This window comes from Marmota flaviventris, chromosome 15 (genome assembly GCF_047511675.1).
Source record: "Marmota flaviventris isolate mMarFla1 chromosome 15, mMarFla1.hap1, whole genome shotgun sequence".
Taxonomy (NCBI): Eukaryota; Metazoa; Chordata; class Mammalia; order Rodentia; family Sciuridae; genus Marmota; species Marmota flaviventris.
The window spans coordinates 9,065,325-9,086,640 of NC_092512.1; the positions used below are offsets into that span (position 1 = coordinate 9,065,325).

At 54.8% G+C, this 21,316-nt stretch overlaps 1 protein-coding gene across 1 annotated transcript in view; it reads right to left on the bottom strand.

Moving 5' to 3' along the window:
• Positions 1–21,316, bottom strand: part of Tg (thyroglobulin) — a 213,923-nt gene that overhangs the window by 27,463 nt on the left and 165,144 nt on the right. Inside the window, exons 42-43 of the mRNA XM_027950368.3 lie at positions 4,594–4,758; positions 3,492–3,659 (exon numbers count right to left, since the gene is read on the bottom strand). Of these exons, the coding sequence (XP_027806169.2) occupies positions 3,492–3,659; positions 4,594–4,758 (333 nt within the window). The remainder of the gene's footprint in view (positions 1–3,491; positions 3,660–4,593; positions 4,759–21,316) is intronic.

Below are 21,316 nucleotides of genomic sequence, written 5' to 3' on the forward strand. Positions count from 1 at the left end.
GTTGGCACAAGGAGACAGCATGTGTGTGTGCACGCGCACGCGCGCGTGGGTCTGCTGTGATTTGGGAAACTAGTCTCAGGTGAGGCCAGGTGATTTGGTGATGATATTCCTGCTTTCTGCAGATGATTCTTTAAAGCAGGGTCACAAATCCTTCTATTAAAATTAAAGAATCATGTGAAAAAAACTAGCATTTAATGAGATCAAGCTAGTTTCCAGACATTGGAGCACATTTGAATCCTCTGAATATGTTTATGAGGATATTAACTAATAGCCTCCCAATTTGCAGATAGGGAAACTGAGGCTCAGGCCCTGAGTACTTGAATGCCCTGCATTACAACCAAGGAAACCCAGGACTCTCTCAATGTTGTGTTGACAGTTGGTCAAGGGAATAGGGTCCTGGTCAATTCCTTGGTCACCCCTGCTGGCTGTGTCACTGTGGGGCCAGGGACCCCTGTCCCCTATCTCCTGAGGTTCAGGGAGAGGTTACCCCTCTCTGTACAGAGTGTGTGTCAATCTGCTTCTTGGTCTATTTCCTAACCTGACTGTGACCTCCTTGGAGCAGGAATTCAATAGATATTTATGTCCAAACACCTGGCCCAGCATCTGGTACCCAGTAGGTGACCCATGACTGCTACCTAGCTCAGCAGACTCGTGTTGGTGCTAGTCAGGTGTGCCGAGCCCTGCTCAGGAGGATACAGTGATTTAGTGCAATCAGGGCTGGTAAGCAGACCCTATAGGAAAATCTGTATTTTGTTGCCTGGGGACATTCCAGAAGAGGGGGTGGCAAACACCAAGCCCCAAGATGGGAGTGTTCTCAGCACACTCAGCAAAGAGGCTGACTGCTACGGCTAACGCAGGGAGCAGAGCCAGGATGGGAGGTGCAGGAAGGGAGGCCAGAGAGCTACTAGGGCCACATCAGAAAGGACTCTGGAAGTCACCCTAGGGGTGGGGCTCTGACTCCGCAGTGAGATGAGGCTGTGAGAGGACTGTGAGCGGAAGAGCCATCACCTGTCTGAGTCCTGCGGGGGGCCGCTCATGGCCTGGAAGGGCAGACAGAGGCAGGGCGGGAACACAGGGGGGTTCTGCCCCAATCCTGGAGAGAGATGGTGTTGGATAGAGTGATGGCAGAGAGGCGGGGGACGGCGGGGCTGGGTATGTCTTGAAGACAGAGCCACCTGGACGTGCTGTGGCAGGTTGCTGCTGTGTACTGAGATGGCAAAGAAGAGGAGAGAGTATGCTGGTTGGGGGTTGGGGACAGAGCCATCCGTTTAGGATTTAGGGTGAGTGGCTATGGGACATCTAAGTGAAGAACCAACCAGACTGCTGGCTCAACATGCCTGGGGTTCCAGGGCAAGCCAGGCTCAGGGACAGACAGACTGCTGGAGATGCACTGGGGAGGTGTCCGCGGAACGGCAGGGAAGGTGGCGACCCTGCTATTCTCCTCCTCCACACCCCGCACACCGGTCAGTGCCAGGTGTGCTCTGGGCAGGGCGCAGGACCACAGGACCACTCATGGCTGTGCCGACCGCGCTCGAGGAGGACGATGGTGCTCAGGAGAGGAGCGGGAGGCGGGAGTGGGCAGCTGAGAGCGGCATTCTGGGCAGCAGCTGTGGACGGGGCCGTCACGCCGCAGACAGGTCTCTCTACTCGGTGGCCCGCCACGAGTGCATGCCCTCCAGCCAGGCCTGGTGTGGGCAGTGGGCCTCCTGTTGGGCACCGTCTTCCTTTGCAAGTGGAAGGAGAGAGCTCTACCTTGAGGCCCCTGGGGAACTCACAGAGGAACGGAAACACCATGCTGAACGGGACCCCATGCCCTGGAGGGGACAGAGAGGGGAACGTCCCAAAGACACTACTGGGACAGTGCCTGGACCTGACGAGCCCAAGGCAGCCACGTGCCCGGTCGACCCTCTTACAGTTGATGGCATGCTGGAGAAAGGTGACCTGGCCACACCGTGGCCCTCCGCAGCCCGGGACCTCCAGACAAGAGGTGCCCCTCCCTGGTGGTCAGCACGTCCACTGCCACTGGGGCACCCTTCCACCCACCTGTGCCCTGCCTAGATCTCTCAAGGCTCCTGGACTGTGAAGTAGTTCTTTCCCTCATTTGGAAATTGGGGCTGGCCGGGACAAGCTTTAGCACGTGGTCCAGAGACGCAGACTGTGGGAGGAAGAACACACAGCCTCTCCCACAGGAGACGGAGCGCTACAGGGAAAGGTTAGGTTGTGTGGAACACGTCGCACAGGCACATACAGCAGCAGTGGGTTAATTCGTGAGGCTCCCTGTCCCCTCTCCACCGCTCCCCAGGGAGCTGGCACTAATGGATTCTTGTATATCTGACCAACCATTACCCTTCCACACAGAAATACATTAAAATATGGACATTTACATATATGCAGATACACAAAGATCGCTTTTTAAAAATAGGAGAGCTATCTTAATGCCACATTCCTCTTAGTTTCCTGCTTAGCAACAGATGACGGGCACTCTCAAGCAGGCTGAGAGACCTAGCTCATTCATTTCAATGGCTGCATAGTATTTAATACTTTGTGTGCATCTCAATTTCCTCCAGAATTTCCCACTTAATGGACATTTGAGTTGCTTCCGTTTTTTTTCCTCCACAATAATCAATGCTGGGTTGAACACCGTTGCACACATATGTAAAAACAAGGGTATTTTTGGCTGTGAGATAAATTCCCCAAAGTGAGATATATGATCCCAAGAAAGCAGAATAATTCTAAGGAATGCAGGGTCCTGTGTGGCCACCTTAAATGATGTTTTGAAGCACCACCGTGGGAAGCCAGACTGTGTGCTGGGAGGCCGCCTCCCGCCCAGGTCCACAGCGGGCTCTCCCTGTCTCCAGGGGCTGGGCCCCTTCCCAGCCTGACCACCTAAGGGTTTTGGTCAAGAGCAGAAAGCAGCAGGGCCAGAGTAGGGTGCTGGGCCTCTTCTAGGCCTAGCACCTTCCTAGTGAGTGACGGCGACTTCCTGCCTGTCACAGCAAGACCTGTGCCCGGCAGATAACAGGCTTGGCCGCTCACCCCCACTCGCCATGCGTCCGGCGTGCCCCGTGAGTCGCGCTTTGTGCCAAGGTGTGGCAGGTCCTTTTCTAGGGAGGAAAATCCCCTGGAAGCTGGTGTCGGGGTGCTTCCAGGACGGGAAGGGCTGTCACTGAGCCCACATCCCCGCCTCTCCTTCCCCAGTTCTCAGTGGGGCTGGCAGGCAGGGCTCTCCCTGAGCGGCACCCGGTGTTGCAGCATGGAACCCTGCTGCCCAGCACCTGGCCTGCTCCCGCTCAGGGTGTTCTGCCAGTGACTTATTTTTGAACCCAACTCCCCTCACCCCATCACCACCTCTAAACGCACGCAGCCTTGCTTCATGGGAGTTTCCAGCAATCAATTGCCCTCAAGCAAGGAGGCAGACCCCATCGCAGTCAGGTCCGCAGTGCGAGCCTGGGGCGTGCCAGCTGCAGTCTCGAGGCCTCCTGGCTGCCTACCTTCACGGCCTTGGCTCTGTCGATGAGCCCGTCGTCCTGAGAGCTCCCGATCAGCAGATCCACCTTCACCCCCGGAGGCCTCTGCAGCGCTCTGGCTGGAGCTTCGCGGAGGTACTGGCCATCGACCACAGGACCCCAGTAGTGGAAAGGGCCACTCACAGCCAGGAGCTGCAAAGGGCAAAGGAATACCACTATTTGTCTGAATCTTATCTTTTTTTAAGAGTAATCAACTGCACCACTTTGCCTAATGGTCCCAACACTGTGCCTATGCCAAGTGAGCGTCCGTGCTGGCTCTTCACCAGGGCTCCACTGGCAAGCCAGGGTGAAATGACAGAACCACAGGCAGGTAGGACACCAGGTGACAGTGCCCGGGGCTGGACAGCAAATGTCGCTCTCAGTCATGAGGGCCCCTAGGAGAATGTCACAGGGCTTCCCTGCCAAGGTAACAGATCCCCAAGAAGGTGTGAGGACGCACAAGGTGCCGCTTCGAGCAGGCAGAGGCAGCCAGCTTCAGCCGCGACCGGATTAGCCTGCACAGGGGCCTAAGGAGGCCCACAGGGGGCTGGAGCCCAGACTCACTTCTGGGGGGGGGGTCAAGCCGTCAGCTGAAATGACCACAGTGAGTCCTGCTAATGTCTCCTTTACTGAGACGTGGCTGTGAGCAAGGTCCTTGCTGGCTAGAAGGGACACACAGCTGTGCTGTGCAAGGTGGCCCAATCCACTGGCCATTGTGAAACCATGTCCACAATGCTCAACACGTGCAGTGTGACGTGACTGAGTGCCCACCACCATCCTGGCATGGGGGGCATGACCCTTCCACCCACTACTTCATTTTATTGTCCCACTCCATAGGGTCTGCCTCACTAGTCCCACTTTGTAGACAGAAAATCCAAGTGGCAGAGAGACCTGCAGTGCTTTCTGTATGCTTGGCCCATTGTGGCCTGGGACCCTGCAGGGGCCTGGGGTCAGGGGTGGCAATCGAGCTCCAGCTGGCCACCACCTCACTGTGTGGCTTCGGTGGATCCCATCTCTCCCCAGGCCTTGTTTTTCCATTGTAAGAGACCAGAGACTGTCCCTCCCCAGTCTGCACACATGTGCCCACCTTGGTCTGGGCATCATTGAGGACATTGGCAGGCTTCTGGCGGAGGCAGGACACCACTTCTCGGCTGGACGAGGTGGGGCAGCTGACCTCTCTGGCCAATGCCACTGCCTGCTGCTGAGCCCTGTCTGGGCTGATGACAGCTGCAGGGGACAGTGCGGAGCCTCCCTGGAAGAGAAAGCAGACTCAGGGCGGAGGGTCTCCACCATCCCTACCCCTGCTCAGCCCAGAGACTTGGGGCTCTGTGATCTCCTCCACGCAGGATTCCCGGGACCCTGCTCGGGGAGGCCCACAATTGCCTCGGTTTCCTCATCTGAGAAGCAAGGGGGTGGGACGAGGCCACCAATCTTGGCAGTGTGGCTGATGGCAGATCAAGTGTTACGCCGCCACATGTGTTTTTCTGTGCCGGAGCTGAGCTGGGTCTCCTCACTCCAGCGTAAGAGAGCTCTGGCCTGGCCGGCTCCATTTGTGTCTCAGTTCTGAGCTATATGCATCAGGGACATGAACACCAGAGCCCAGAGCACAGCCTCCTTTCACAGAGCACGGGGAGACCAGAGCAGTGCTGCCCGACCTGGCCCCCAGAGGAGGCTGGAGAAATGCAGAGCAAGGCACACCCAAGGTCCTCCTCACCTAGAGACAACAGGCAGATGCCCTAATCTGGCCAGGCCACTATCCTGAGGCCCCGCCAGAGACCAAGGGGCATGGACAATGTCCTGGATTGAGGGAGATTGTCCTCTGGAAGGTGCCAGCAGCCACCAAGCGTGAGTCAGGATGGAAGGTCGTGGGCAAAGAATGGGCCAAGCTCCAGGCCTGACAGCTGACAGCCAAGGGGGAAGGGGAGGCCAGTCCAAGGAGCTAGATGCCATCAGATGAAGAGAAGAGAAGAGAAGAGAAGAGAAGCTCTGTGCCCCACACCTGCTCCACCTGGATGCGGATGGTTTCAGAGTCATGTAACATAAACACCTGTCCTTCTCCTTGGCAACTCAACAGTGCTGTCAGCCCCCGTGGTTGCCCTGGGGTGCAATAATTGCAGGGCTCACCTGGATGTGAATGACTTGTCCAAGGCCTCAGAGGTAGTGAGAGGCAGAATCGGGATTTGCACCCAGTGGCCAGCACTTGGCCACTGTGAGGTGGACCTTTCCTATATACCTGGGGTTCTCAATGACCTGGTGGCACTGTTACTGTTCTTATCTCTGTTTATTAGTCAGGTCCCAGGAGGGACTTGCAGCCAAGTCAGAGGCAAGGCCAGGCAGGCTGGAGCTCAGTGGAGGGACTGGGGAGTGTGCAGGGCGTGGAGCTGGAGGCCTCAACACGGCAGCTGTGTGGCCTTGTGCCGAAGGAGCCCTTCCAGCAGGCTCAGCTGTGCAGACCAGGCCTGGCAGCTTGGCTCCTGACTCGAGGCAGTGACAGGAGGAATCTGTGGTTTTATGTCCTTAACGCATTTAGATGATACCCTGAGGCCCTCCTGGGTCTGGCTGGCCCACTCCAAGGGACAAGCAGCTTTCCAGAGCCCTGTGATCCCCAGCCAGTGGCTCGCGCTGGCTTTCAGCAGGGAGAGTCCTAACTCCAGGCTCACACACGCAGCCAGCCCAGGCCTGAGCTGTGGTGGTGGCAGAGAACCAGGGTCAGGGTGATTTAGAGGGAGCACTGGGTTCCGGGCCCTCGGTTTCTTTTTCCAACAAGGAGTGGCCAGCTTTCCCGAGAACAGCTCAAAAAGCTGCTTTTTCTTAACAGAACACACACACACACACACACACACACACACACACACACACTTAAGATACTTGGCCAAAGCTCCACATTCAAAATAGCAAATTGCAGCTGGCCCAGCAGCCTGCAGACAGGCCCTGCAGATGGGTGGATCCCAGGACCATGTTTTTACTCTATGTAAAGCCACGCTCCTGACACGGTAAGGAAGTGGTCAAAGGCGTGGGCGACGCTGATAACATGAGAGGCTTAGAGAACTTTCCTCTCCAAGTATTCTGTTTAATCAGTTTTTCTGAAGGAAATCTCCTTCTCTATGGGAAATTGATGGTTAACATCCAGTGGCCAACCCAGCCCTGGAGTTAAAGCTTTTGATCGGAGACGCAGAACTTGGAGGAGGCAGGGGTAGGGGGTGCACAGAGCCCTGGCATGGGACAGAGGGTCCAGGTGTGAACCCAGCTCTGCCACTCTATGAAGTGACGCGGGGGAGCATCCATCTCAGGACCAGCATGTGCCCCTCGTTTGTGGGAACAAGGGACCACGCTTCACAGGGGTGTGGTGGCTAGGACCTGCATCAGCCCAGTGGGACCTCCTGGGACCCTTCAGGCACCAGGCCTCTCCCTGTGCCCCATCGTGCTGCCGGTCTGCAGCCTGGGCAGCCTGGGCTTGGTCTCTATCTAAATCTGACACAGCTATTAAGTGTCAATGAGTTTCCTCTCACATTTTTTTTTTTAATTTCAAAAATAGCATGGACCAAAACCACAATTGCTGACCACAACTCTTTCTTCCTGTAGCTTCTGAGCATTGCCTTGACCTCAGTTAGCACCTCAGACCAAGACCTGCCGCTGTCGAGAACACACACACCCACACCCATGTGGTCACAGAGACACACTGACACATGGACCCTTACACAGACACAGATGCAGAGAGACACACATACAAGTCAGACACACACACAAAAGTACAGACACACAACGAGACCCACATAGTCCCAGAGACATTCTCTCTCTCTCTCTCTCTCTCTCCTCTCTCTCTCTCTCTCTCTCTCTCTCTCCTCTCTCTCTCTCTCCTCTCTCTCTCTCTCTCTCTCTCTCTCTCTCTCTCTCTTCTCTCTCTCTCTCTCTCTCTCTCTCTCCTCTCTCTCTCTCCTCTCTCTCTCTCTCTCTCTCCTTCCTCTCTCTCTCTCTCTCTCTCTCTCTCTCTCTCCTCTCTCTCTCTCTCTCTCTCTCTCTCTCTCTCTCTCCTCTCTCTCTCTCCTCTCTCTCTCTCTCTCTCTCTCTCTCTCTCTCCTCTCTCTCCTCTCTCTCTCTCCTCTCTCTCTCTCTCCTCTCTCTCTCTCTCCTCTCTCTCTCCTCTCCTCTCTCTCTCTCTCTCTCTCTCTCTCTCTCTCTCTCTCTCTCTCTCTCTCTCTCTCTCTCTCTCTCTCTCTCTCTCTCTCTCTCTCTCTCTCTCTCTCTCTCTCTCTCTCTCTCTCTCTCTCTCACACACACACACACACACACCAGCCCTTCCTGAAAGGGATGCTGGGCGTCTCCCAGGAGGCACCACTCATAGGCCTTCCGTGAAGAGATGGTCAGCAAGCAAAGCAGCAGGGACAGGGAGGCCCTGTGACAAACTTGCTGTCCCCGAGGACCCTGCCCTGACGGAGGGGCAGCTCTGTCAGGAAGGCGCCTGCCCTGCCCCTTCCTGGTGTCCTAGGCTCCTTAGCCCCCTTTGCTCACGGACGCTGCACTGTGAGGTGGGGACGCCCTCAGGGAAGGGACACGGGATGAGAAGGGGCGCTCAGTGCATCCTCAGCCACCTCTATGTGGGGCACTCCTCATGCCAGCTCCTCAGCACCCCCACAGCAGTGCCGCACAGGCCACCAAGGTGAGGGGATGCACACGGCACTCACGCTGCCCGTCTCAGGGCAGCCCCATGAGGCAGGGACCCGCTCAATGTCAACCTCAGAGGCCACAAGACCATGGGCAGAGACTGAGCCTCACACCCAAGTCTCAGCTGGGCAGGACACCATGGGATTGGAACCCGGCCGCGGGCTCCAGAGTCTGTGCCGTAACCACCGCGCCCAGCAGTCTCAGCCGAGGCCTGAGTCCCTTTCCGTCTCTGTGAGGATGTGACGCCAATGCCAAGTGGACAGACCAGGGCCCTGGGAACAGCAGACGGGGCTCCGTTCAGCTGTCGCCATCCTGCCGGTCCCCAGCCTTCCCTAAAGCATAAGTCTCCCCGTAGCACTCGGTTCTGGCCCAACTTCAGCAGAGGGTGAGAATGAACAGGACCCTGGTCTTGAAACTGGGCCTCAGAGCACTTTTCCTGTTTCTTCTCAGGACTCAGTTCTCGGCCTTACCTGTGGGGTCCCTAGTAGGATTTGGGTGAGAAGAGCAAAGGAGGGTCAGCCTGGCTCAGCGACCTTTGACCCCCAGGCCGAGGTCTCCCTCTTGGTGTCTAAAAAGGCATTAAAGCATCAGGCTGGCATCAGAAGTCTTTTGATGGCAGGATTTGAGGGAGGTGTTCCTCCTTCTCTTATAGAGTGTACATATGCATGCGCATACACACACACACACACACACACACACACACACACATGCTTCAAGGGAAACTAGAAGGAATGAAACATCCAAAGGCACCTTTCAAGAGCCAGCACAATGCCGGGTGTGGTGGCGCATGCCTATAATCCCAGGGGCTCGGGAGGCTGAGGCAGGAGGATCGCAAGTTCAAAGCCAGCCTCAGCAATTTAGGGAGGCGCTGAGCAACTCAGTGAGACCCTGTCTCTAATAAAAACAAATGTGGCTCAGTGGTCAAGTGCCCCTGAGCGCAATCCCCGGTACCAAAAAAAAAAGAGCCAGCGCATTTGTGAGCGTTTCCCACCCACGGCCCCCACCCACGTCCCCGTGCTCCAGAGTGACCCCTGTGCTACATCTATCAGGCCCCCACCTTCGTGGCCTCAGTTGAACACCGTGACCACCCTGGGAAGCAGGGAGGGCGGATGCACCTAGAATACACACACACCACTGATCCAACCATTCTCCCGAGCGTGCCACACTGATCTCAAGAAGAATGCGGTGGCCTCCGGGAAGATGTCGGACGGAGCACCTTAACGATCCACTAGGGCCAAGTGGAGAGGTCAAGACCCAGGCTTTCTGCCTCCAGGAGGCTTTCCCACAATGCCGTGCTGCCGCGGTGGAGGTGGCTCCGAGCGAGGTTGGTGGAGTTCTGCTTCCCTCCACCTCCTGCCCCGCCCGTCACTCCACAGGGCCTCTAAGGACAGTCCAACGTCACCAGTTCCCAGGGTCCTCTACCCATTCTAAGTGAGCAGATGATGGAGTTTATTGATTTTTAAAATATTTTTCAAAATTGTTTACCTTTTCTCCAATGATGGATCCTAAATTTGTGGTGAGAAAAACATTTCTATCACATTTAAAGGTGGATCCCACACGACAGTGCAGGCGATTCTCACCTCGCGGAGCAGCCCGTCCCGCAGCAACAGGAGGAGTCGGGCTGTGTGTGAAGCAAGCAGTGGACTGAAGGTCCCCAGGGAGGAGGAGGGGGCTGAGGGACAGGACAGGTCCAGCAGGAAGCCTCGCCTGGGCAAAACGGCAATCCCCCTGCACCCCAGGACAAGGCTGACCATGTGTATACCCAGTGCTGTTACCTGAGTGTACTTAATGGCAAAACAGATCGACTTTTGCAATTTATAAAGCAGAAATAACAGTATAAACCTTCACCATAGAAAAAGACAGGGAAGCAAAACAAAGATTTTAAAATCATACCTTCCTCCCCACCCCCATCAAAATCAATCACTAACGCTGGTCTCGTCACTTGTCTCTTCCATACAAATGTGCGCATGTGTGTGTAAATGTTTATGTGTGCACACGTGGGTGGAGGAAGTTAGTACCATGGTGTTATTTTGAACTTGTCTTTTTCACCTAACAGTCCACTCTGGATGGGGTCCTGGGCTACTCATTTACCAGCTGTGTCAGTCAGCAGGCTAACACAAGTGTTCACAGAAACATTGTTCATGACTGATAATAAGTGGAGACAACCCAAATGTTCATCAGAGGATAGATACATAAAAAACATGGCGCATTGCACAACGGAATAATATTCAGCAGTAAAAAGGAAGGAAGCGCGGGTTCGTGTTGGGACATTGAAGAAGCAAAACAGCTCGACGCAAGAGGCTGCATGATTCCATTCACACAAAACGCCCAGAGGAGGCGAATCTGCAGAGACTGAAAGTCGACCAGTGGTTTCCTGGGGTGGGAGTGAGATGGCCCAGGAGGAAGAGTGGAATGGCTAGGTCATGTGACAGCTCTATTTTTAGCAGTGTGAGAAACCATTTTCCAGTGTGGCTGCATCATTTGGTGTTCCCAATTTGTGAAATTCCTGTTTCTCCACATTCTTACCAAATATTTGTCATTGTCTATTTTTCGTTTCATTTTGCTCTGTTTTGTTTCCGTTGTTGTTGTTTTTTATTATAGCCATCTGGTGGGTGTGAAGTGGTATCTCATTGTGGTTTTGATTTTCATTTTCCTAATGACTAATGATCTTCTCATGTGTTTTATGGGCCACTTGTACATCTTCCTTGGAGAAATATCTCTTCAGATCCTTTGCCTGCTTTTAACCAGCCATCTTTTGTTATTGAGTTGTAATTGCTCTTTACATTTGCTGGATACAAGTCCTTTACCAGATACATGAGTGCAAATATCTTCTCCCATTCTGTGGGCCGACTTTTCACTTTCTTGATAGCATCTTTCGCAACATGAAAGATTTTATTTTGATGAAGTACAGGGTATCTTGTTTTTCCTTTTGTTGCTTGCAATTTTGGTGTCCTATCTAAGAAGTTTTAAAAATAGGTATCCATAGAATACTATGTAGCACTTCTGGACTTTGTATTTTTTTTAAAAAAAATATTTAGATGTTGATGAATCTTTATTTTATTCATTTATTTACATGTGGTGCTGAGAATCAAACCCAGTGCCTCACACATGCTAGGCAAGTGCTCTACCACTGAGCCACAACCCCAGCCCCAGGACTTTGTATTTTTAAAACCACTTTTTACAATGCACTATGTTTTTATTGCAAACTGAAATCACCCCTGGTGTCTCCACTAGATGAAAGAGAAGGTTGGCACCAACGGGTAGTTGAACCAGGTGGGTCCAGCACCTTTACCCATTTCTCAGTTTGTGCTCACCAAACCTCTACACCGATGAGCATGTCTGTTCCTTTTATTAAAGACTGAGAGAGGCCCAGAGAGGGTAAGTGACAGCCCCGAATCACCCAGGGATCAGGGGCTGGGTATGTCGTCTGTGTCCACGGCCTCTGCACTACTCAGGAAACCCACCTCCCTTGCCTAGGGTTCTCGGGCCAGCCTGGCTGTCCGTGTGGCTCAGCTGCACAATGGCCCTGTGCCTGTGGAGGGAAGGTGGGAGGCTGCGTCCAGGCACCCAGGGGGCCTCTAAGGGCTCCCTCTCCTCACTCTCTCTGCTTGGGACTGGAGAAGACCTGGGCCTGGCTCTGCCCCTTTAGAAGGGAGCGTCGCCTGTCATGCGTCCCCTTGGGTCTTGCAGGCTTGATCGCACGTCTTCTTCCATCTGCCACAGACACGGTGCCTAATTGCCTCTGTCACCTTCTGGCTGTCAGAAGCCATTTAAATGCTTGGCACTTGAACGTCACTGATTTTCCAGGCACAAGTGTCATACTTTGAAAGTGACGCTCTGAGTGATAGCCAAAGCGATGGCTGTGCTTTCGTTTCCAAGGGAGCTGAAGACACAGGACGCTGCGCTTCCCGCTGGGCGCCCGGGAGCACTGATGGTGTGCGCAGGGGCATATGTCTCCCTTCAGAGGTCATCGCGTCGTCTCAGCCTGTGCAGGTCACTTACTGCTGGAGACGGCCGGCCGGCGGCTCCCGGGACGAGGGCCGAGGACGCGTCCTGGGTGGAGCAGGCGGCTACTGTGGCTCTGCTCCCTTTCATTCTTGGGCTCTGAACTGAGGAGCAGAGCTCTGGGTTCGCTTTCTAGGAAGCCACGGCACTGAACCCTTTGTCCGCCCTGGAGCCTGGAAGTCTGAGAGCAGGTCCAGCCAGGATGGTGTCCTCTGAGGCATTGTCCCTGGCTTGAGACGACTGCCCGCTGCTGCCTCCTCCTACACCCGCCTTCTGTGTGCGGTCCCTGGGGCTCTGGGATGTCCTCCTCCTTCTCCTTATAGGGATGACAATTAGATTGCAGGAGCCCTGCTCGAATGGCGCCCTTTAGCTTGACGGCCTCTTAAAGGCCCTTGCTCTAACAGGGGCAGTCAGAGGTTCTGGTGTTTGCAGTCAACACATGCGTTCTGGGGACCTGGTCAGCACATGACGCCCCCTTCAAGCCTTGGTTTCCTTCCCCTGTAAGTGTCCGCCTCACCGAACTGTCGCAAGGCCCCCAGGAGCCATGTGGGGGAGGCCTGCGCACGCTCCCTGGCTGCCGAGGGCACACTTGCCTGCTTCTGCTGCCTCTGTGACTTGGTCCTAAAGGCTTCATGATAAGCCGGCTGCAGGCCAGCTGTTTTGACTGGCTCTACGTCATCGTCTTCTTTAAACCTGTGACGAGCAGTCCCCAAGTGTAAAGCCACAAGGAGGAGAGGGACTGCTGGCTGCTGGAAGGGGTCAGGACACGCCGTGTACACGTGCTGAAGTGCCACGCCACGCACCACAGACTTGGACAACTGGTACCTGCTGATCCGACCCTCAGCGTTCACTAAAGGAAAAAAGAAAACTTTGAAAAATAGCTTCCCGTGTAGAAAAGCATTAAGGCAAGTGCTTGTAATCAGGAAAAGATGCTACTTCAAATCCCGACTCCTCCACCTAGTGGCCTGGTCGCCTTGGGCAAACCAAGAACTTGGCCAGTTTCAGGGCCGAGCTCTTCTTCATCTCTCATGCGCAGTGCTACAGCCGTCGGCTCCTGGTGGTGGCTCTGGGAGAGCTGCGTTCCTGGACGCACTCTCCAGGTGGAAACCTGAGGGGAGAGCCGTGGGGGGCTCTGTGGTCCTCAGCACCCCAGCCCGGCAGGACAGAGTGGCTGCTTGTTTCCCTGCAGGCTCTGGCTCCAGCCATAGCCTCGATGATGAAGAACTACCAAGAAACCAAGGAGTCAGGGGAGAATGGACCCAGTAGAGACGCCAGGAGTAAGGAGGCCAAGGCCTGATGACCAGGTCCCTCTGGCCCCTGTCCCTGTCCCTTCCCTCCTCTCCTTTCTTCCTTCAGTGGATGACAGTGGCCAGCTCCTGACCAGCAGAAAGGACTTCCCATGGCTGCCCTAGAAAGTACCCTGTGTGCAGGAAGTCATGAGATGCTGGTAGGGACACAAAGAAGGAAGTGGACATCGAAGCAGCCCAGGTCCTCTCAGGACAGTCCCACAGGGAGTCATGACTTGGCCAGGGGACTGGGAGTCACTCCACAAAGACTGAGCAGGGGCCATGCAGACAGGTGGGAGCCACCTGATGCAGAAGGGCCAACGGAGGAGGAGGTAGCTTGGCTGAGCCTGGACAAGGAGGCAGAAGGGCCTTCCCTGTGCCATGTCACAAGGAGGGTGCAAGGGAGCCACTGAGGAGGTGGACTGGGGCGCTGCAGCCATGTTCAGGACTCAGGAAGTTCACACTGGCCACTGCGGTGAGAGGTGGGTGACAGCCAAAGGCCTGCACCAAAAGAGGACATCCGGGCACTGACCGAGCTTCCTGACCATCAGGGAGACTGCATTTGGGTTCCTGAGGACCAGCTGTCCAGCTGACCAGCAGGATGAAAACCCTGTCTCTGGCCTTCCTGATAATGGGACTTCACCCTGAGCCTCGCCCCTGCCCTACAACCTGTGTGTCCTCTGAGGTGCCACTACTTCATCTCAAGGTCTGAGCCCAGAACGAGGACAGCTGTGGCAACCACCAGGCTGGACATTCACACAGAACCTCATCCAACTCTCCCCACAGGACCCTGCTGGGGTCTCTTGCTAAGGGTCTGGCATCTCTAAGAATAAACAGGTGGACTGAGTCCCTGTTAGTTTTGCTCCTGGATCTACTCCACAGTGCCATCCCCTCCAAACCTGCCAGAAGGAAACAGCTATAAATCATGATGATGATGATGATGAAGAGATGCAGAAAGAATTGGCGGAATGTTGGCTCTTGGAGAAGAGAAATGTTGTTGACCCCTGCTCTGACAGCTTGGACCTCAGTCTCTTCATCTGTCAAATGAACACGTGCTCAAGTCTCAGGTGTGGCCTCAAGAGCAGGTGCCACGGACCCATCAGCACAGGTTCAAGGGCAGCGTCCTTCCTACCAGCTGCATGTTCTTAGGAAGTTCTCAAAGTCCTGTGCTCCATTTTCCTTGAGTGTAAAGCAAATAGAATATTTACCTTATCCATCTGCTGAGATGAATTCACGGAGAACGCGAATGTGTTTCCATGCGCCCACATCTCTGACACATAGCAGCAGTCATTAAAATCACAAGCAGTATTTCAAAGAGTTCTTACGATAATTAAAGGAAATAACAGATTTAAAAATACTTCATAACCCATAAAGCACTCTACAGATGTCGGTTATTTATAATTTTATGGCCACTTAAACTAAAATTTAAAAAAAAAATAGTGAAATATTCTGTAGTCTAAGAAAAGATGCCTCAGGTTGAAGTTCAGTTTTGGCAGAGAGTACTCTGAGCCCCGAGCCTGTCTGTCCTGGCTCTCCTCCACGCTGCCCACTGCTGGGTGCAATTAGCTGTGGCTCAGTGGGCACTGAGGGGGACGCTGACACTAATTTCACACCCATCCAGCCGGTTTTTCCTGGATGACACTGATCTAAATTACATCAGGGCGGCGTTGAGCTTGCTCTTCTTTAGATAACAGCAACATCGTGTCATTTGAGAGAAGTGTATCTCCTGGGAGCACGAGGCGCTGGGGGTGGAATGCACCACGAGCATCCTGCTGGGGCTCTTGGCTGCGTCGTGTTGCTCAAGCACACTGAGACCCGGCTGGACGGTTTTATTGGAATCCATGTTTAGGAGATGAAAACTCAGGGCAGAGCACTTAGGAGGCGGACTCCCGGGATGTTAGAGGCCTCCCTGCCTGGAGCCCAGCCTCTGTTCCCTTGTCCCTGGGACAGGCCGGCCCTGCTGCTGTGAGCTAGTCTATTACGGGATAGATAATTCCAGGAGCTCTGAGCAATTCCTCCGTGCCCATGCCCCAGGGAACTAGAGGCTGATTAAGGCCTTGAGGAAGTTTGCGATCTGGGGGGAAGGGAGGCTCTTCTCTTTTATTTTTAACTCTCTCCTGTGGTCTCTCCCTCCCACTCCCCCTGCCTCCTTCCCCTTCCTTCCCTGGTGTTAGCTGGCTGCTGTGGACTTGCAAGGTCCCAGTGCTGGGCACCACGCTGACAGAAGAGATCGGCTCCCGGCCCTCCAGAGTCAGGCCAGCAGACTGGAAAAGGGGCGGTGCTCCAAGACACCCCGAGATCTGCCCCCCTGGGCGATGGCACCTGAGACCGGGGCACACTGGCTCTCCTTTCTCCCTGGCAGAGGCTGACCCTAGGCTTTGTTCTGAAACACAGTTCACAAGGATTTCTGTGCCCTTCGCAGAAAAAAGACCATAGAATGAAGTCATGGCCAAGATTCGTCACTGTTTAGAAATGATGTCCGTTTCTCCTGAATGTCCCTGTTAGTCGTGGTGGCCCGTCAAGTGAACAAGACAATCCACCAGAGCACGGCAGGGAAATTCTAGAGTATTTACAGATAATTTAAGAAATCTCAAAATGCGCGTTCACGTTTGTGAGGCAATAGGGTAGCGGAATCGGCGCGTGTAACGATGACTAGAGAGGAGCACTGGGATGTTCACACAAAACGTTTTGCTCCCCAGCCCCAACTGGAAGTTAGGAGTTGGCCGTGCCACACAGCAGGGACCGAGAGGAAGAGAGAGAGCTGGGATGCCACCCGAGGCCCCCAGCTGCTGCTCTGTGGGCAGTACAGACATGGTCAGAAGCCTCACGCCCCTGGACAGGGATAGGTCATCCTGGCAACAGCTGGGCGCAGGCAGATGGCACCCCTTGTCACCTTTCCTCCTCCCACGTAGCATGAGCCAGCTCAGGGACTCAGGCCATCGGGCAGCTGAAGACCCCACCTTTGGCAGAGGACAGATGAGAGTGGTGACATGGCTTGACCCCACCTGGGCAGTGGGCGAAGGGGGCAAGAGTGCTTCCGCAGACTCCCACGCAGGGATAGGGCACGAGCACCTTGGCGGGGGCAGGAGCCAGGTGCAGCCCGGGGTTCTGGCTGATCCTGAGTGGGGGAGCCATGGGGGTCGGGGTCAGCACACCCAGAGGCACGGCCAGCAGGGGCTGCCCAGGCAGCAGGCACACAGGGAGGCGGAGGAGAGACGGGCGGGCGACGGGCACCTGCAAGGCGTTCATGCAGATTCTGAGGACAGTGGGGCATGGAAGGCTGGAGCAGCAGGGGACAGAGACGGAGCTCATCCGTCAGCTGGTTCCAGTGGACCTGAAGGGGCAGAGAGCACGAGGAGCCAGGACAAATAGGTAAGGGGCAGACACTACTGTCACTTCCACTTCCAGATGAGACGTGCTCAAGCCATTCCACCATGAAAAGGAACCAAGAAGGCACAGGGAGGACATTTGGTCAGTGCTTCAAATGTCTAGCCTCCGTGGGCCCCTCTCATGTCAAGGCCCCTGAGTACCACCTCTTGGTACCCTCATGCCCTCTCAGTGACGCCAGCTGTTTCCTTTGGTGTCCCTGACCACCAAGCTGCCCTGTCCTGGTTCCTTCCGGATCCCTATTCAACTCACGTGGAGCTCCTGGAGGGCAGAGAACATGTCACCTTTGTCCCCACGGCTTAGTCCCCGTGGCTAGCCCACGGGAATTCCCGCACACACACCCACTTAGAGAAGCGAGCACCTGGGGTTGGTCCTGGGAAAGAAAGGTCTCTGAGTCAGTGCATCTGGAGCAGGTGAGTAAAGAAAGCCACGTGGCTTATCCCAGATCCTGCTCAAGGGACAGTCCAGGCCCTGGGAGACCGACCGCCCTGCTTACCAACCCTCGCAGAGCTGAGGATAGTGGGTCTCCGGGAGGGGCAGGCGGCGGCTGTGCTTGAGCAACTTTGAGAGACAAGCGCTCTAATGAGTCAACATGTCAGTGCCCCGTGGCTCCCACACTGTCTCTTTCCTGAGAATGCCACTAGCTCTAGACGCCTCCCAAAGAAACAGGAAGAGCTTGACAACACGTTGAAGTTCACTCCACGGGGAACTCGGCTCCTTCCAGTGGGCCCTCTCCACCTTAGGAGCTGGTCCCAGACACAGGGACTCTCAGTGGAGCAGCAGCACCTGCCCACCCCCAGGAGGGAGAGTTTGCACTGTCTCCCGATGGGTGAAAGTCAGCATTCCCAGAGGAGTCCTGTTCCCCAGCACAGCCTCATCCATCTGTGCAATTGGGGGACAGTCTGGATCATCTCTTCTGGACAAGGCTCTCTGCTCTAGACTCAGTCGCCACGTGTTTTCGACACACCTTGACCTTCCTAAGCACATGCTCTGACTGCAGGGAATGAGCTCCTCACGCCAAGCAGGCACTTTACACACACGGTCCCATGGAACCTGGTGATCAAGTAGCATTAGTAACATTATTAGGCTCTGGGAGAGCTGCAGAAACCGTGCAAGGTCACGTAGCCCCCAGGAATCTGGAACCTCGCTCTTGGCTCTTGACCTTGACACCAATGTGTGCAAAGTGACCTCTTTCCCCAGGGCGTTCTGAAAGGGGGTACTCGCTTCTGCTTGGGGAGGCCTAGGGGTCTGTATGACTAAGTGAGCTCTGGTGGGGAGTGGGGAGAGATCTGGGAACCTGCTCATACTGGATCAAGCTGTGAACTCTGACTTACTATGGGGCTTAACCTTCACACCTGTCACCTGTCACAGAACCCCACATCATCTTAGGAGCACTGGAACTCCCGGATCCCGAGACCCGAGCTGGAGAATGAGCTTCAGCTCTCTGCTGGGATCAGCAGGCCTTCCAGCTGCAGCTGGGACACCACAACTGGCTCCTCACAGCTTGTGTAAGGGGACTGCCTACTCAGGGGACCATCCACCTTAACACTCACCCTCAGACTTAATCAAGTCATCCTCAGCCTGCACATGGCTGGCATCTTGGTAATCTCCCAGTGGCCATCCGTCTGGGCCCAAAGAGCTAATTAATTTGCACAGCTCTGGAAATCACATGCTCCCTACACAGATGGTCCTGGGTGTCTTCACGAGCCCTGAAGTACGACCTCCCCATGGCTTGTCCGTCACCTGGCTGGGGCAGCGAAGCCTCGTCTGACCCAGACTTTTGCTTCAGGTCCCGGGAATGACATCACCCTCCGAGTTTCTGTCCGGGCTTCTTGTGTTGACGGGGACGTTGAGGACCTTGAATGATGACCTTCCTGCTGGCATGGAATCCAACCTGGACCCGCCAGGCCTCAGTGCTAGGGGCTCCCGGACTTGCTGTGGCTCCTCTCCTGGCCCCCTCCCCACCAAGGTCCTCCTTCTTTAACCCCCTGGAGCTGTGATATCTGCTCCAGTCTCCTCCCTGGCGGGGCCCCTTCATGCTATCTCTGTGGCTTTCTCCCAGACTGTCCTGTCAGAAAGGCCATCGCTGTTTGCCAGATTCAGTAATTCAACAGTATGCAGACCTGTGCTGGGTCTGGCTAACAGGGAAGAAAGGGTTTGGTTTGAGTTCCCTGAGCTCAGACACAGCCTGGCCATATACAGTCCCCAGCATGTGGCTGAGTTCCCTGAGCTCAGACACAGCCTGGCCATATACAGTCCCCAGCATGTGGCCGGTGTTGACAAAGGTTGGTTGAATGACTGAATGTTTGGACCCTGAGACGCATACCTGAATAAGTGGCCACATGCTTGTGCTCAACGGCCCCTTGGTGGTTAGAAAGGAAAGTCCTGTGTGCTATTAGGGTACTGGGCCAGGTGCCGGGAGCCGTGGGAGAGGCCTACATGACAAACTAACAATGTTGTCCTCTGTGGTGCCTCTGCCCTTCCACAGGCCCTGACCGGCTGTGCCTTACTGGCTGGTGTCTGGAGTGCTGTCTCATCTATGGGTAGGGCCTGTTGTCACTAGCCTGACTTCCATCAGACTTGGAAAGTCCTTGGGGCCCCACCACCAGGGTCCCATAGTCGCATCAGCAGTTCCCGCAGCCTGTACCCTCCTGCTGGCCAGGACTGGGCTGCCTCCTTTTCCTCCTGCAAGTCTCAGCTCATGACACCTGCAGATTCTCATGCCCCAGCCATGGACCCCTCGGCCCTCTGTCCCACCAGCCCACTGCGTTCCCGTTATAGCAGGCTCCAGAGTCCACGGTCGCCCTACTACCCTCCACGGGGTGACTCCAGGGTGGGCAGGCCAAGGAGGACAGGGCTTTGACTGATTTTCTTCCAAGCTAAACCCCAGGGTCTGAGATGGTGCTTTGCTCAGCAAATTTTACTGACTGGAGGACAGAGTGAGGGAACGCACTCTGTCTTACCCACGTGGACCATGGAAGAGGCTTTTGACGAGTCCCCACGGCTCAGGCCTTCTGGGTCCAGAGCTCTCCTACTCCCTATGCCAAGGGGAGGCTCCACTTCTGCACATTTCTGCCTGCCTTGTCTGCCCCCTCAGTCTTCCGCAATATTTTCTTTGCTCTTCACAGAGCAGGCACTTCCCTGAGCTGTCGGGGGGAGCATCTCTCTGTTACTGGGTGTCTTCTAAATTTAGACACAGCCCCAGTGTTTTTAATTCATTATCTTCACGAACTACAGTCAGCAAGGTTTCTAAATGACTGTCTCAGGGTACGATGTCCTGGCTGGGTGGGGCCATGGGGCACAGCCCTACATCTGTTCTGATCTGGCTGGGACTGACTATGTGACTGTGGGCCAGCTGCTGTGATGTCCTCCTGTCCAGACACGCTGCAAGGAGCTTGCAGAGGGCCAGCTGAGCACAGTGCTCTGGCCTCCCAGCTTACACACCCATCCCAGGACTGACCTTCCAGAAGCCTCCACCTCTCCCACCAACACAACACACCCCAGTCCCTGTGCCTAGCTTCCCTGCTTGAGCCTCATACATTATGAATAGGGTAATACACACACACACACACACACACACATCCATTCCCACACGTATAAAATAATAAATAGATATATGTAGACTAAATATGTATTCTGTTTCAAACCCATGATGAGGGAGAACAAGGCTACCCATTACCCCTCACCTGATTCATCCGATATCAACACTTGGCCACAGTGGCCTGCTTTCTCTCCTCCTTTCTCTTTCTGCATCTTAACATCTTTTGAGTGGACTGTCTGGAAGTTGTGCCTCCACACAAGCACAGCACATTCCCCAGGGGTTGGCATGGCCCCAAGTGACCAAGAGGGCACCTAACTCCCAGGGCCCCTGCCATGGTCCTCTTTCTGGCTTTCCCCCTTGATTCAGGACCCCTCCTGGTGGGGACTTGCTGCCCTCTCTGGCCTCCTATGATCTGGCTCTGGAAGATCTGCTCTTCTTGCTCCCTGCAGCTTCTTCTGGTAGATGCCCAGCAGAGGTGGGGGCAAGTCTTGCCAGGGAGGCTGTGGGCAGCTCAGCCATGTCGAGGGCTGGCTGCCTACTGTTTCAAGTCCCCAGCAATTGACAACTGCCTTTTGGCAGAGCCAGGACAGGAAGCTTGATTCTGGGATCCATTTGACAGTGACATAAGAAAGCTGTAAAAATTGGGAAACTCAAAAAAAAAAAAAAAAAAGAAGTGACAGTTAGCTAAGCCACAGCCTCTTTGGGCCCTGAGAGCTCCAGGGATGCACATGAGCAAAATCTCAGCCCATCTGCCTTTTAATTAGAGAGAGAGAGAGAGGGTGAGAGTGGGGGGCGGGGGAGACCAAGTTTCTGAAAGCCCTGGCCATTTAGAATCAAGCTGCCTATATTCTCAAGTGCTTTGTAAAAAAAATTAATAATGCCTCTCTCTTCCCCGTCCTTGCAGAGAGAAGTCAGCTCCGGGTGGTTGC